The sequence below is a fragment of the Tachysurus fulvidraco genome, chromosome 4, assembly GCF_022655615.1.
Source record: "Tachysurus fulvidraco isolate hzauxx_2018 chromosome 4, HZAU_PFXX_2.0, whole genome shotgun sequence".
Lineage (NCBI taxonomy): Eukaryota > Metazoa > Chordata > Actinopteri > Siluriformes > Bagridae > Tachysurus > Tachysurus fulvidraco.
In genome coordinates, this window is record NC_062521.1 from 7,901,676 (window position 1) to 7,919,784 (window position 18,109).

General features: G+C 39.7%; 1 protein-coding gene across 6 annotated transcripts in view; it reads left to right on the plus strand.

Moving 5' to 3' along the window:
• Positions 1-18,109, plus strand: part of LOC113655237 (signal-induced proliferation-associated 1-like protein 2) — a 151,991-nt gene that overhangs the window by 16,271 nt on the left and 117,611 nt on the right. For all 6 annotated transcript variants that reach the window (XR_007140347.1, XM_047812116.1, XM_047812117.1 and 3 more), the window contains exon 2: positions 5,095-6,834. Coding sequence is in view for 5 of the 6 variants with exons in the window: in XM_047812116.1 (XP_047668072.1) it covers positions 5,451-6,834 (1,384 nt within the window). In the remaining variant the exon portion in view is untranslated. The remainder of the gene's footprint in view (positions 1-5,094; positions 6,835-18,109) is intronic.

Here is an 18,109-nt window from a genome sequence, read left to right on the forward strand (position 1 = left end):
CAATAACCTTTATTGAAACAAACACATTGAACATGCGACAAAGTGTTACCAATAGGCTTTGTTCGGCCGCAAAAGCAGCTGGTTCCTTAAAGTTCTTTGAGCCAATGCATGCTCTTCTTGGCCTGAAGATCAGCCTTGCAACACTAAACAGTCTTTCACAGGCTGCTGAGGCAGGGAGTGCCGTATTAAGCTTAAGTGATAGCTGGCACACAGCTGGGAAGGACTTCAGTAGCTCTACTGTGTCTCCTGGGCACCGCAGGTACGCATCCAACTGCTGGGTTGTTTCAAGAGGGCTGGTCTTCTTCAAGGAGGAAAAGAAATTCATCAGAATAAAGAAATTCATACAGATTTAAAACAATATGAGGATGAGAAAATAATTACAGGATTTTTCTTTTTGGGTGAACTATCACTTTAAAGCTGTTTTAGGACCACAAGCAGCTGCTGACATGACTGAATATTGGCAAACAGCATTTGGCTAATAGTTGGGCCTATTAACTCTATTACCAGGACCCATAGGGCCCCATACAGGCGTGCGTGTGCACTCTCATACACAGACAGGATCATGACTATCCTTAGCACATAACTTATCAACCAGCTGTGGATTATAGCTTTGCACAATTAACTTACAAATATTGCATATAGTACCAATATAAGCTCAGATAACATTTGGTTAAAGTGTCACCAAACTAGTTTGCAATGTTGAATCATAGCCTACTGGTAGCAAGCAAACCATTGACATGTACCCAAGTTCGCCATAGCAAACATTGCAAATTTATCATTATTTGTACGTTACTAGATAACTACAATATTGTCAATAATCGACTGATAATAAAAAAAAATATAGCTTTGCACAATTAACTTACAAAAATAGCAATAATTTAAGCTCAGATAACATTTGGCAAAAGTCGAATTTCGAATTTGTGAATAATTGACTGATAACAAAATTTCAGCTCAGTTCACTATGCTTTTTTAAATTAGACAGCAAGGTTTTGAAAGCCATTAGCTCATGGTATTATGTGCGCATAGCTTACAGCACATGACAACCATTTCAAAAACTTCTTCCAGGCACGGCCAGGAATGTATAAGGGTTGGGGTTGGTTGGTCTTCCTGGCTACCAACTTCCTCACTGAGGCTGGTGCTGGTTGTTTACACATTTGATTTGAGTTTTGAGCCTTTGTCACAGACATCTTCGTAGTTGGCTCCGTTTGCTATGTCCAGCGTTGGGTAACTAAAGTGTGACGTGATTTGTGTCATGTGCAGGTGCGACGGATCATGTACAAACCAATAGGGTGTCGGAATGTTAAATGTTTATACATATATATATATGTATATCATCCAAGCACAATCACATTCACTCTATCCGGATGGTGCAATTTATCTTGATAGGTTTTTTGAACGATGACAAGCCGGAATGAAATAGGAGTAACGAGGCAATTATTAAAATGTAAGGAGTAGAAAGTACAGATAATTGCGTGAAAATGTAAGGAATAGAAATAAAAAGTCTGCTAAAAAATAATTACTCCATTAAAGTATAGATATCCAAAATTTCTACTTAAGTAAGGTAACAAAGTATTTGTACTTCGTTACTTGACACCTCTGCACCTAGGTATCGGAAACTGTCCACTCTCTTCACTGGAGTCCCGTTGATGTTTAGCGGTTGGAATGACCGCTCCTGCTTTGTGCTGAAGTCCACTATCAACTCCTTAGTCTTGCTGACGTTCAGGAGAAGATTGTTCTCCTGGCACCATCTCTCCAGGTTTTTAGTTTCCTATAGGTAGGCCGTCTCATCGTTGGAGATCAGGCCCACCACAACAGTGTCGTCAGCAAACTTGATGATGGTGGTGGAGTTGAAAGTGGCCACACAGTCATATGTGTACAGTGAGTACAGCAGGGGGCTCAGAACACAACCCTGGGTTTCTGTGTCTCTGTGACAGTTTGGCCCCTATCCCACAGCAGGAACCATCTACCTTGACAATGAAAGGGTGCCATAGGAATGGTGCAGAGATGAACCATTGCTTGAGCTGCTTGAAGGCAACAGAAGAATGCAACATCCTAAGCAATGTGTTGTTAAACCTTATTAAATAAAGAAATAATTTTGATACATTATTCTTATTAAGGTTAATGCCCAGCATTGAGTCTTATTCCTAATTGTGTGTGTAGGTGTCTTTTACCTTTCCATATTTATGACTTATCCATATTTATCACTATCCACAAACTTAATGGCCTGCTTACTGTATAATGCTGTAGAATTTTTTCCTACTTCATATAATTTTTCAAGAAAATTTCCCAAATGGCCCCTGTTTTTCAACTGGTTGAAATCCAATCCATCGTGTTCTTTAAATCTGACTCAAACAATCTTAAATCAAATGCATTTTCATGCCACTTGTACCCCCTGGCAGAGGACCCCAATCTCCAGCCCATAGTTGCACCACTGTGCTGGGGTTTGGAAGAAGCGATCCGCCACTCCAGCAGGACCTGATCTTATTCAAGTCAATGGTACATAATCATTAAGTATGGTAAACATTTAGCTTGTGCAGTGTATGAGCTGCAGGATGTTTAGTAATTCTTCTTCCTTAATCTCCTTTATCTTCTTCTATATATATATATATATATATATATATATATATATATATATATATATATATATATCTATATATGTGTGTGTGTGTGTGTGTGTGTGTGTAAATTACCAACTTAATGCAAGTTATATATGGTATTGCACACACCATTATTGATGATATTTGGAGCAATATTACATTATTGCTTTTTAGCCTAATTATTAATTTTGATTATGATGTGATTCTGACGGGCGTGGGAAGATGTTTCAGGTTGGGGGTAAAGAGATTTTTCTGTCACCACTTTTGAATAAGAAACAATATTAAGGATATAAAACTTGTCAAAACTCTGTGAATCACAAAAGTATCAGTGAGAAGTTGAGAACACTCGTTTGGGGCAAGTCGTGGCCTAATGGTTAGAGAGTCTGACATGTAATCCTAAGGTTGTGGGTTCGATTCTCGGGTCGGCCACGACTGAGGTGTCCTTGAGCAAGGCACCGAACCCCCCAACTGCTCCGCAGCATTAATGGCTGCCCACTACTCCGGGTGTGTGTTCACGGTGTCTGTGTGTGTGCACTTTGGATAGGTCAAATGCAGAGAACGAATTCTGAGTATGGTTCACCATACTTAGCTGTATGTCACCTCACTTTCAATTTCACTTAATCAGTGCATACACTCGAACTTGACTGCACATCACATTTTTTACTTTATTGATACTGCTTTTAATCGTAATGCAAAGACGTAACAGCTGATGAAAAAGCAGAGACAATTGTAGACAAAAATGAAGAGAGATTTTATCTTAGTTTTTATTTTATACAAAACATTTTCGTCTCGTCTTTTTTCGTCAACAATAATGCATGGTAATTTAGTCTTAGTCAGCGTTTTTGGACAGTGGTGCAGTCTTGTCATCGTCTCGTCTTAGTCATGAAAAAAATGGTTGTTGACGAACATATTTCGTCTGGTCTCTTCTGACGAAAATAACGCTACATATAACAGAGGTAGCATTTTTTCTGGCCACCAGTTCAGTGTCCGTCTGCTCGGCATCCATCTTCACCCGTTCTGCGCTGCACACCGGAAAAAGTCACGACATAACCATACGCGCCACACGTGCTACTGCCTAAACTGAAACTCACTGGTCTTTTTTTTTATTAGCGTATAGCGATGTAGTGTATGAAATAGGCAAACAGCTTTCAGAGAGAATGGGTTGTCATGTCCACACATGCATTTATTTAGTATTTATTTATGTCATAAAATCACATAATTTTGCATCACATAATTGCACAGGCTTGATATTGCGATTGCGATTGCGATATGATTAATCGTGCAGCACAGTTAGCTAGGATTTTATGGGCTCCAGCAGCACTGGTTAGGTGTTGTCTGGGTGCCATGGTGGTGGACATAGCAGGTAATCTTAGGGTTCTCTACGGTATTTTTCCATGTAGGAATGATATACGCCTTTATAGTAATACTGTAGAGGTGTTTATAGAGAATAGAATATAGAATTGTATAAACTAATGAACGTAATGACATTATTCTGATCAGGGGGCAATTCACCTTTTGTGGAGATTGTTTTATGTCTTGCCGTTGAGAGCGTGGGCCATAGTTCCACTTCCATGCACTCTCTGAATTGTTGCTTTGGCAGGGCATAGCAGACAGCATGTTGTGGCTCTGAGTATGAGCAAGATCTACTCAGTTCGTATGATTATTATTTAGGATGCTTTTGGGCTGGTTACATTCCTTCCTGACCACTCCAGATTATTCGTCTGGCTTTCTGCCCATAGTTTTCAACCTTTTTATCCCATTGGATAGTTAGTACTCAATTTCACTCTGTTCTGAGCACTTCCCTGTAGCAAGAAAAAATACCCGTTGGATTGAGAGGAGTGCCTAGATTTCAAATTGATTGTCAGCTTTGAAAAAATAGTAAACATACCTCAAAATCTACAATCTGGGGATTTACAGAGTAAAAACTGGGGGCTAGGCATTACAGCTTAATCAGATAAACAAGGCCTAGATTGTGGGTTACACTAGACTACTTGTACACCTGGAAATGGATCATTTTAGTGTTGTCACTGTGGTGTTAGAACAGATGACACATTCAATATCCATTTCACGTTTTGTTGTTTTATCCTGATATGTGTTTATAAAAAACTGTAACTTTCATCTTTGCATTTTCTTTAACATAAATTTGTTGTTCTTTGTTAATGAATTAAGCAACCAAGTAATTGATTTTCAGTTCCTGGATTAATGTGTGCAGGTCATAATTTTATCTACACAAGCCACACATGATAGTCTGTTGAAATTTATCCCCTGCTTGATTGAAATAAAAGTCTGCACTCACACTGGCCCTTTGCAGCTAAAATTGCACAAGTCTGCTTAGTGCCCTCAATGTTTTCAGACATTACTTTGGCCTGTTCAATAACATACTGTATCTTATAACTGTTCATCTGATTTGTTTTATGGAAATTGTTTTTATATTTTATGGAAACTGTTACACTGTTTCTAAATATTAATGCACTTATCTTTTTTCTATATTTTGCAGATTCAACCTCACCAGGTTATGCCCTGTATTAGCTCATCTTTCTGCAAAGAGCACTGCCTGTCTAAGCCTCATCAGCCATTCATATTACCCACAGTCTGTCATTGACCTAGACAATATGGACTTAAGCTAATGGTTGGCCCTTTACTACATCGAAGCTTCTCATTTGTCCTTTGCTATCTTTGAAACTTAGAAAGAAGATCTAGCCATTAAGACCTATTACAATGTAATTATTAGGGTACTTGTGTTCCTGCTTTCCCCACCAGCTGCAAACATGGTTTCATGCTAAGCAAGGATCTGGTATAGACAATACAATTCTGAACGCAGTGACTGGAGGCCTTCAGGTCTCCTCTAAAGTTATGCAGTCTTCAGAGGAGTTGTTCAACAGGAAACCGAGATCTTTGACTGCAAACAAAGAAACTCCAGCTACCAGCCTGCAGTGCAAGCCTAATGGGGAAGGAGAAGTCAACAGCACATTTAGTATGCCTAAAATGGGGGTGCATGCCAGGATATCACACTGGCCACCGAAAAAGGGGTGTGAGAATCTATGTGGATCAAACTATGAGAGAGATATTAAGGCCTTTCAAAATGGACAAACACACCAAAGCACAGAGATCACTGATGGGAATGAAGCACGGTTGGAACTTGATCACCCTGACATGAAATATTCACTGAGTGACATATTGAATCAGTCTTCTTTAGAGGGACTTTATCCTATTCGACAGCGAAGCAACAGTGATGTGACTATCAGTGATATAGATGCTGAGGACATTATACATCAAAAAGCTGTCAACCCCAACACTGGTGCCTCTTTGCATCGGGAGTATGGCAGCACTTCCTCTATTGACCAACAAGGTCTAAGTGGGGATGGACTCCTTGCACGGTTAAAGGGTTGCAGAGTAGATAAATTGGATCATCTGAACACACACCCAACTTGTTTTCCAGATCTGCGTTACAATAGTGCTTTCTCATCTAGTTTGCAGACTGCAGCTCAGATAGCACGTGGAGAGTTAATTTGTATCTCAGGCTACAACTACATAGGCAGTTCCCTTCTTTACAGTCAAGAAAGGGACAAGTCCTTCACACATCGGCTCAAGGCAGAGTCATCTGAGACATCTTTCTTCCGGAAGTTGAGAACTATTAAAAGCGAGCATGATAGTCTCCGGTTCACATTAGAGCAAGAGGAACGGCGGTCTCTAGGAGTCCCTAAATGCTTTTCTCACTATGATGTGCAGAGTGCACTCTTTAATGTTAGTGATGCAGTGGCAAATCAAGTCAGCCTTGGTCATAGAAAGAACACTACGACTGGTGCCTCGGCTGCTTCACAGTATCAAGTCCCATTCACTGCCACAGCTTGTGGAAATACAGTATGTGGGACTACACCAATGTTTGAGTCTTCACTGGGCAGTCATGTAGAGTTGAACCCTAAACAGAATCTTGAGACAGATGAAGGTGATGGAAAGAGCAATGAGCTAGTGTTAAGCTGCCCACATTTCCGGAATGAGATTGGTGGTGAGGGTGAAAGGAAGATTTCTCTGTCTAGGGCAAACAGTGCCAACTGCAGTGCAGGAGAAAGCTGCTCCTTTGAGTCTTCATTAAGCTCTCACTGCACCAATGCTGGTGTATCTGTGCTGGAGGTACCTCGTGAAAACCAACCAGTCCATCGTGAAAAAGTGAAGCGATACATAATTGAGCACATTGACTTGGGGGCATACTATTACCATAAATATTTCTATGGAAAAGGTAAGCACTGCTTGCTCTTATTTATTGTTGTTATTATTTTTATTATTATTGCTATTATTATTATTTAATAGGAAAAATAAAACTTCAGTGAGAGTTCCATACCGGATCGGTCGAGGCCTGGATTAACGACGGTCACCGGCATTGTCAACCTACAGTGTGCCGGCAGAAAATTGGCTACTGTTGGTCGAGGAAGGAGAGGAGAGAGATGGGTTCGAGAGGAAAGGCAGGAGTATAGGACTGAGAATAGGGACTCTTAACGTTGGCACAATAAAAGAGTTGGCAGGCATGATGGAGAGAAGAAAGGTAGATATACCGTCGTTAATTACTACTGTTTGTGCAGGAGACCAGGTCGAAGGGGAGCAAAGTACATAGTATTGGAGGGGAATAGAAACAGATTTATTATGGTGTGGATAGGAAGAGAAATGGGGTAGAAGTGATCCTGAAGGATGAGTTTGTGAGGAATGTTTTAGAGGTGAAAAGAGTGTCAGAGTTTGAAGTTAGAAATTTAAGGGGTCAGGGGAATACATAGAGGAGAGGAAAGATTGAAAAGAAGACCAATTGGTGAAATTTGAATGAACAATGTCAGGAGTAATTCGGACAGAAGCTGACACAGGATTTAGGTGATCTCGAAGAGCTTCCAGATGACTGGGACATGAAAGCAGAAGTAATCAGGGAGACAGGTAGGAGAATGCTAGGTGTGTAATCTGGAAGGAATAAAGAAGATAAGGAAACATGGTGGTGAAACAAGGAAATACAGGACATCATTCAGTGGAAGAGGCTAGCTAAAGTCAAGTGGGACGTAGAAAGGACTGAAGACAGTAGACAGGGTTACGAGGAATTGGAGCAGGGACGTGGCAAAGGCCAAACAGGAACCATACTATGAGTTGTATGCCAGGTTGCTTGGAAGGTGACAAGGACTTGTACAAGTTAGTGAGATAGAGTTTTGAAGGATGTACAACAGATAAGGGTGATTAAAGATATAGGTAGAAAGTTACTGACCACCTGTAGAGGTAGAGATCAAGGTAGCAGAGATGAGGATGTTCAGGTTATCTTTAGGAGTGATGAGGATTGACAGGATTAGGAATGAGCATATCCGAGGAACAGCTCAGGTTGGCGGTATTGGGGACAAGGTATGAGTGGCTAGATTGAGATGGTTGGTCATATTGGAGTTAGAGTTGCCAGGTAAGAGGTCAAGAGAAAGGCCGAAAAGGAGATATATATGTGTTAAATGAGAACATAAATATATAAGAGCAGAGGATTCCAAACAGGCGATTTGCTGTGGCAACCCCAAACGTGAAAAGCTGAAAGTAAAAAATAGGAATAATAAAACTTGGCCATTGGCCATGTACAATTGGCCATACAGTAGAAAACGAATTGTTAGAGTTGTTTGTAAATAATGAAATATGAGTGTCTATTACAGGCGGCACAAATGTTATTACTACAATAAATTATTATTTTGTAAAATTTGTAATTGACATGTAATAGAAATATATTTATATTATTTGGAAAGGTGAATTAAAAAAGGGTCATCATTTTCCAGTTATGAAAAGAGTAAACAATTTCAAAACTTTTTTTTTCAGTGTTCCAAAGCCTTTTATTTGCATGAAGCACAAATCATTCAGATCATTCAGTTCTTGAGCTTTTCTCATCCTCGTAAGTGCTAATTATGTATGTTGTGATAATTAAGTATGTTGTGAATACAATTGTATAGGTCTAAGGTTATCAGAAATTAAATTAAAGTAACCAATTTACTCTTCCATGTCAAATAAATAACCAAACGTTGCGTTTGGTTATTTATTTGACATGGAAGAGTAAATTGGCGCACCCCGAAGACATTGACCCTTGAGTATGATGCATTACGCTTAGTCTCTACTTCATTTTGTCGCTTTGCACTTTCAGCACTTCAGTAAAAATGAGCGGACCGAAGAAAAAAAAAAGTAGACAGTGAGTGCCAATTGTTCAGTAAAGAGTGGACAACAAAATATTTTTTCACTGAAGTCCGATCAACAGCTGTATGTCTGATATGCCAAGAAACTGTAGCAGTTTTTAAAGAATACAACATCAGCCATCATTTTCCCACAAAACATGCTAAATACGCTAGTAAACAGTCTCCACAAGAATGGGCGGCCACAGCTCAGTGATTGACGACTAATTTACAGACTCAGAAAAATCTTTTTCACAGACAAACTGCGATTCAAGAGTCAAGTACTAAGGCAAGTTTTTTGCTGGCATTCAAATTGGCAAAGGCCAGTAAGCCTTTCTCCGAAGGCGAATTTTTAAAAGAATTCATGGTTGAGACAGCAGGTCTCTTGTGTCCGGAGAGCAAAGGCAAACTTTTATGCTTCACTTAACGAATCCACGTTTCCAAACCTCCAGAGGATGGCACAGAAGATGCTGACGTTGTTTGGTTCAACCTATGTGTGTGAACAGACATTCAGAGTCATGAACATCAACAAAGCCCGTCACAGATCCAAGTTAACTGACCAACACCTCGGATCTATTTTGAGAATTGTCACAACAAATACAACACCAGACATTGATGCACTTGCAAAAAAAGGAGACCAACAACACTGTTCCCACTGAAACTGAATGGGAGTTTATTACTACGTTATTAAATTAATAAATTTGTAAAACAATTTTTACAATAAACTAAGCACAATGGTGTTTTGCTGCCTGTTAAAGGCCAAATCTTTTCATGTAATGGTTTTTACATTTAATTTATATTAGGTCACAAACACACCAATCCCCTATTCTGGCCCGGCCTCTGTCAAATTTTAGAAACCATTGTGGCCTACGAATCAAAAAGTTTGCCCACCCCTGCCCTATACTGAAGATTATCAGACACACAGTTCTGAGCCCTCAATTACTGTGGACGGTTAGTAAGGTAATGGTGTCTACTCCAGTTTGTCTCTCAGCAGCATAGGTTGTAAAATGTCATAGGTTGTAAAAGATTGTCTCTCGGGCTGCTGCTCATGGGAAATGTTTTAAAGAAAATGTTGTGAAGGTAAGCAACAAAATGAATATAAACATTAAAGCAATGATGATTATTTTAACTTTATATTTAGCTTTGTTCATTGTCAATAATTCAGCAAATAATAATTGCAACACCTCCCCCCCCCTCCCCCCCTTTAGTTCAAGCAGCATCTCTCTTTTGTCTGTGCTGCTAAATTGCACTGCAACTTGGAATTTAGAGTTCACTGACTATAGAAAATCAGGTCCATTCCACCACAAGTGATTATCAATCTACTTGCCTACAGATTGTCCTCTTGTTGGCAGATCTGCTGGATTATGTTTTCCATTGCTGTGTGACTGCCTCTGGTTTAGTGAGAGTCTGAATCTCAGTCACTCAATTTTCCACAAAGGGCTTCCATTTTTGCGCTGAACTGCTCCAGCTCAAGACTATCATTGAGTCTGTCCACATATGGAGCTGGCTTTCTCTGATTTTAAGAGCTTTTGACAGGTTATGAGCTAGCCTGGCACCTATCAAGGCTCCCATTAGCTCCAGGAAGAATCATTTTCTTTAGAGGCGCAACTCTTTGAGGCTACCATTGTTGAAATCATTTATGCAGTCTCACTCTTACCTTGCAGATATCCAACTGCACAGTAAGCCTTTTTACTTGCATTGCAAAAGACATGGAGCCTGACTGTCTCACTTTGCTGATTTGTCAAGATGTGATACCATCTTGCGATGGCCACAAGGTGTAGCTGTGGCAACTCGTCACACCATTGCTTCAATTTGTGGTTAAATCTTGGGGTAGTTCCTCATCCCACTTGAGACCTCGCTCCCACATTTCCTGGAAGAGGCATTTTACACGGATGGTATAGGGTGTTAGGAAACCTATTGGATCAACGATACGGGATGATATCTGAAGAACACTCTGCTTATTACTCTTTTTCCTTTTCAAAACATCCAGCACTTGCTGCAAGTTGAACTCAAAGTCATCATGGTCTTGCCTCCATATTAATCCCAATACTGTCAATGTAACGTTGTGCATCTCTGAATTTGCTGGGCTTTCAATCTGGTCGTTCTGAATCTGCTGGGCTTTCAATCTGGTCGTTCATCCATCTTAGGTCAGAGGAGTTGGTTGTCTATTTCCGCAGCTCCATTCCTGCAGCAGCCAAGATGGCCTTTGCTTGTGCTGTTATAGAACAGGCCTTTTTTACATTAGGTGAGCTTGCAATGAGGTCATCCACATATAGTGACTCTCGGAGTATTGCCACAGTTTCTGGCTGTTAAGACTCATACTGTTTGAGATGGGTTCTAATTGTCGCCAACAGAAAATTCTCATTCTCATAGTGCAGAGCTCCTTTTCAGAATTATATAAGAACCTCACTAATCTCTGTCCCTCTCTTTCAGTCCAATCTGCAGAAAAGCCATTGCAATATCAGCTGTGAGGCAACCTTGTGAAGGTGGAACTTGATAAGCACATGGAGTAAGTCTGGATTTAAGTTAGGCCCGATAAGCAAACAGTCACTGAGGGAGGGTGACCCCTCATTGTGCATCAAACACTTCTCAATTTGGTTGTTACCTTATCATCTCGGATTACTGGATGGTGTGGCATGTAATACTTTGCTGTGCTGGTCTGCTCTGCTACTTGTGTGTCCTGTATTTCCTCACATATCTCTTGCTGCAGATATTCTTGAATCACATCACTGTATCTCTCATAGAGCACATTGTCAGTTCTAAATCTTCTAAATCATGAGAGCTTCAAACCTCTTTCTTGCAACATTGTTTGCCATTGTCTTTAAGCTTTGATATGTCTCCATCTGTTTTAAAGCATACCGTCTGTTCAAATGTCTCTAGCACTTCAGCTTCTTTTGCACTTGGGGATTTGTCATGGACGATGCCGAGAGATTCAGTTTCCCAAAACGCATGTAACTGCCTTTAGATCTGATTGTCTTCTGCCACGCTAATGTGCATAAATGTGGTTTCCATCTCGCTTGAGTTTGAAGCAATACCTTGAATGGTCCAGCCAAAGGCGCTGTCCAGAGCCACAAGGGAATCTGTTAACCTCTCAATCTTCCCAGATACATCTTCCAGTAGAAATCTGCTCCAATGAGCACTAGAAGTTCTGGATCAACACCCTCAAGCAGAAAATCTGTGAGCTTCAGTCCCTTCTCTTTCATCAGTCTTTGAATTTGATCATCAGGTACCTTCATGAAAGCTGAAGACACTTGCGGGGTCTCAATAGCATCAATCTCAATTTTCTGCTGTGTGTTCCACACATTTTCTAATATAATTTTTACAGTGTTACGCTTGGTCATGACTGGATTGGTGGAACTAAAGGTGTGGAGGATCAATGTCTCTTGTCTTAGTACTGGTAGATGCAAACTTCTGACCAGCTTTTCAAGAATGAAGCTTCGTTGACTACTTTCATCTATCAAACACCGTACAATTTTTCTCCCTCCTGGACCCTCAGTCCATGCCTTTGCTGTCTGCAGCAACACTGTGTTCGCTACTCTCTGACTGTCCGCTGTCATAGAATACACAGTTTGTTGCAACTGTTGGACAAGCTGTGTGCTACGCAGCAGCTGATGGAGCATTCAGTCTTTTGGGTCATGATTCACTACCTGGCACTGCTTTGGTAAATAGTTTCTGAACAGTTTCCCTTTGTACGCATTTGGATCTTGTGAGCTGCTGTGCTCTTTCTCTACTCTGAACTTCAAGCTGTAAAAATGCCATGAACTCAGGTACACTCCATACCTCATTTGTGCCAGCCTTTCTTGTATAACTGAATGCAATGTCATTTGGAATCGGCTGCATTAGTATTGGACAAAGAAGGCTGCCATAAGTATCACAGTGAATGCCTGCCGACTCTAAACTGCAAATCTGTATCTCAAATTCATCATACAGCTGTCTTAATGCTGTGATGTCATATGATTTCTTCAAGGGAATCAGGTTTAGCAGTTTTGACATATGTGCATTCATTACAAGGTCCTTCCTTCCAAATCTGTCACTAAGCAATGTAATTTCAGCATCATAATTACTATCACTCAATGTAAGGCCTGCCACTCCCTTAGCTGAAGCTCCAGTTAAGTAGGATTTCATGTAGGTGAACTTTTCTCTCTTGCACAGTGCATCATTTAAGTGAATGGCAGTCTCAGATTGGTTCCAAAATTCTTGCCAAGCACTTATTTTTCCATCAAATTTGTCAATTATCAACTTCGATAATTTAACTGACTGGCTATTATGTGATCTGTCAGCACTTACGTCACTTTGACAAGCAGTTGAATCTCTGCTGCCTTGAATCAGTCGGGTGGTATGTCTTTTCCACAACACAATACGGTCTTGATATTCCTGCGCGCTATCAACCTCGTCCTCGAGTTCGTCTGTTGGTGTTGCCTCCTCTATTCCCTTGTCCAGTTCTAATAAGCTTTCCTCTATCATACTCAACAATGACAACAGTTCATGCGATTTCTCACAGATGACTGGGTAGGGGAAGGAGCATGTGACAGATCATTGAAGAAAATTTTCAGTTCATTCACCCATTTCGGATTCTCCATGGCCTGGGAGTCAGCATTCCTCTGGCCTTTTGGGGCGTTTAGGCCTTTTCACACTTCACTAATATTATTCTCTTGCAGCTGATTCTCCATCCTCCTCCTGTAGCAGGCTTTGCCCTCCCTGGTCATCCTGTATAGCAGTGGTCCCCAACCTTTTTTTCGCCGCGGACTGGTCAATGTTTGATCATTTTACCGCGGCCCGCTGGGGGTGGGGGGTGATGGCTATACAATTAAATTTAAATGAATAATTTTAATTTAATTGTATTTAAACATGCCTTTTTAACTCACTACAACGCTTAATCGATGAGAACCATGAGCTTGCCACGAGACGGTTCCATCTGTTTCGTACTCATTTTTGCTAATTTGTGAGTTAAATTTGAGCAAACACAATATACACGTACACCAAGCACTTTTAAACATGACAAAGTACAGGTGAACAGAGAGAAGAGCGATATACACCAAAGCTACAACGATCTCGCCACCAAAGCTACACGCCACTGCCACTTGAAGCCGCTCAGCTCCAGACGTCACCTAAAACCGGCTCGATATCATGATATTTTGCGCATGCGTGGTATTGGTGCGGCTTTAGGTGACGTCTCGCAGCTCCTGGTTAACCTCTCATCCATGGAAAGTCGCACAAACCCGAGAGAAATACACCACAGTAAATAAAATGGAAATCATTTAATGTTCCTTGGGCGACCCGCTACCATTTGGTCCACGGACCGGTACCGGTCGGCGGCCCGGAGGTTGGGGACCACTGCTGTATAGCACTCAGTTCTTTTGTGTTTCCTGATTTAAAGCCCCCTTTTTTCTCTCTGGTGAAACCATTTCTCAAGGATCATGGTGCTACATAAAGCAAAGCCAGGACTGAGGACTTGTAAATAGTCTTAGCCACATAAACTGCAACTGTGCAACCTAGCAGATGTGGGAAGTAACGGAGTAAAAATACTTCGTTACTGTACTTAATACATTTTTCTGGTATCAGTACTTTACTCCACTATTTATTTTTCAGACAACTTCTTACTTTTACTCATTACAAAGACGGCAACCAAAGCAGTGAAATGTCACTATTCTTATTACCAGAGTTGTCATATAATATATAATATAGAACTCTTCTTGTTTTAAATTCTCACTGAGGGCTAAACCCCCTAAAGATGAAATCCTAGAACCGCCCCTGGTGTCAACCCAAAAAACATGAAGTGCTTAATTTAATTAACATTAATTTTTTCATTTGTAAATCATCACAATAATTTTGAGTTGTTTTCAAGGACAGAGCTGGAATCTACCTACAGTTTGGGATATGGCCATGGTGATACTTTTACTGGAGTCTTTTAAAAAATGAGTATCTGTACTTCTACTTGAGTAAAGGATGTGTGTACTTTTGCCACCTCTGATATACTGTATGTGAATACTGAATGTTCAAACAATATTTCTTGCAGTAACATTAGAATGAACACAGTTTCTTAGCAGCGGGTCCTTGAGATAATATATAGAATTGTGCAAAAACAGCAAATGACCTAAATATTGTATAGTATGTGCAAAACGACTGAAATGTTGGACAGTTTGTGCAAAAGAGCAAAAAAGTGTGCAAAACAGCATGTAAACATTTTGATGTGTCAGTCTGTGTGTTTTGTCTGGGTCTGTGCAGTCCATACAGATGATGTGTGTGTATGTTGTGCTCAGTACAGTTCAGTTCAGTTATTAAGAAGTCTGATGGCTTGTGGGAAGAAACTGTTACACAGTCTGGTCGTGAGGGCCCGAATGCTTCGGTACCTTTTTCCAGACGGCAGGAGGGTGAAGAGTGTGTGTGAGGGGTGTGTAGGGCCATCATTTGCTTCAGGCACAAGAATGGGATACTCAGCTTTGAGAATGCTACTGTATAAGTGGGAGATAAAGCACTCACTTTGCTACCCACCCAAACTCTATATCAGGGCTATTCAATTAGTTTCTCATGGGGGCCAATTCATGAAAAGCATCACAAATGAGGGGCCCAGAGTGATATGGTTTGCAATGTGAGCGATGATAAAACAACAACATAGGAGTCCATATGTTGTATTTTTGCACCGTAAAACATCCATGTAAGCTTTCTTTTCCTACATTTGAACATGCTTGTGTTGTATTTAGGAACTGCATAGCAACAAAAACAGGGCATTATAAGATACCCAAGTAGGCTTTTTTCTACATTAAAATCGGTAAATCAGAGAGCCATATTGCACTCATTTAGAATTTAACTAAATTAACTGAAACTTAAACATACATAATAAAATAGTTCATAATATGGAAAATAACATTGTTTCATCGTATTTTTGTCAGAATTATTTTTGTATTTCTATTTAAACTACAACAGCCATCTATTATCTATATAGACATCAATAATAGGCAATAATAGAAGTCTGCCTTCTAATGAAAGAAATGACATTTTTAGATTTCCCATGAAATCTAAAAGTAGTGAAATCAGATGTAATTTGTCAGCACAATACATACAGTGGTGCTTGTACTGGGCTGTGATCCGTGATTACTTGTTTTTTTGTTGTTGTTTTTTTTATTTGTTTTTTTTATTTTTATTGGTCGGTTACTCAGATGTACATAAACATAGTGATACATTCTCAAGTATACAATAAAAAACAATTAAAAGTGGACAATCAATGGAAAAAGATAGCACATTCAGGCAAATAACGAAATGTACACTGTAACACAGAAGATCAAGAGAGGTTGTTAATGTGGCACCAGAGAGGTGTCCATATCTGCCAAAAGTCCTTAGACCTTGGGTGTAAGTCATAAGTGAGCTTCTCAAGAGGATGTAATATGGACATTTGAGACAACCACATTTTAACAGAAGGTGCCTGAGGAGAAGACCACAATAACAAAATACATTTCTTTGCCAGGTACACCAAATTTAAAAACAGTTGCCTTGTGTGGAAGTCAAACACAGTCTCAATTCCATTATACAGCAGATACAATCCCAACGAGAAACAAAATTTAAACTTAAGGAGCCTTTGTAAAAAATAGTTTTAGTTTATAATACTTTAGTCCAAAAAGAAAAGATTTTGTCACAATACCAGAAGCATTGAAGGAATGTTCCTTTGTGTTTCTTGCAATTAAAACAGAGATCGGAGGAGTCTTTGTAAATCTTTCTTAGATGTGAAGGTGTAAGGTAAACTCTGTTAAAAAATCTGTAGTTGAGTTCGTGAATCCCCAAAGAAGTACATTTAGGGAACACATTGTTACATATGGTGGTCCATATCGGTAATTCCGTGGCCTAGGTCTTTTTCCCACATTTTTCCAAGCTCTCTAAGGAGGAAGTACACGAATCAACCAAGGCATTATATATTTTAGATATTAACCCCTTAGAGAGATTTTTTTATTATAACTTGTTCTATGTCAGTAAGATCACGTCTCAGCTTACCATTATCAGACAGAGGTTTTATGAAATGACGCAATTGAAGGTATTTGAAGAAATGGGACTATGGGATACTATATTGGTGCCATATTTCTTGGAAGGATTTTAATGCCTCGCCTGAAAAGAGACAAGATAATTGCGAGATCCCTAACTTAGACCAGACTGAAAGGCCGATATTTTGCAGAGATATAGGGAAGTCAGGATTAAAAGCAATAGGTGACAAAAGTATGAGTTCAGCTGGAATCTTAAGATACAGTTTAACGTCTCTCCATATCCAAAGGGTGTTTGAAATGGTGAAACTTGTTGAGGCACATTTAAGCTTTTTGGTATTTGCAATAAAAGGCAGAAATTTTATTGGGAGAGGAGCACAAGCCCTTGCTCCCAGATTAAGCCATCTAGAATCGGTCCTTTCATTGTACCAACTAACCATATGCTTCACCTGTGCTGACCAATAGTACAGACGAAAGTTCGGTAAGGCGACTCCTCCTTTATCCTTTGGTTTTTTCATTAATTTGTTGAAACTAATTTGAGGCATTTTGTGGTTCCAGATGAATTTAGAAAAGTGCTTATTGATGTTTTTAAAGAAAACATTTGGTAAATGACAAGTTAGGGATTGAAATAAATATAGAAACTTAGTTAGAATATTCATTCTGATCACGTTAATCCTGCTCAGAAAAGAAATAGGGAGTGTCCGCCAGGTGTTAGGGTCTTTTTTAATGGAATCTAGAAGAGGGGCATAATTTGTTCTAAATAAATCTGTAAATAGTGGTGTGACGAATATGCCGGGATATTTAAAAGTAGTTATTTTGAAGGGTGAGAGAGATGTAAGATCATTTGGAGCAGAAATTTTAAGAGAAAGCGCCATGAATTTTGACAAATTAATTTTATATCCAGATAAGCTACTATATTCTGAAATACACTTTAATATTGCTGGAACGGACTTCTCTGGTTCAGAAATATACAGCAGTATGTCATCTGCATATAAAGAAATCCGATGTTCCTCATCTCCCACCATTATACCAGAAAGGTGTTGGCACTGCCTTATAGATTCAGCGAGTGGTTCGATTACGAGGGTGAAAAGCAGGGATGAAAGAGGACACCCCTAACTCGTACCTCTTTGTATGACAAAGGGTTTTGAGATCAAACCATTCATAGTGACTGTAGCTCGTGGATTAGTATAAAGCAATTTTATCAAATCGATGAATTTCAGAATCAGAATCAGCTTTATTGCCAGGCATGTTTTCACATGCGAGGAATTTGTTTTAGTGACATAATCACCACAGTGTAACAGAATGACATATGTAGTATACATGAAATTGTATGTACACATTTACAGGTGTGAAATGTGCAGTTTAAATAAACATATGAAATATA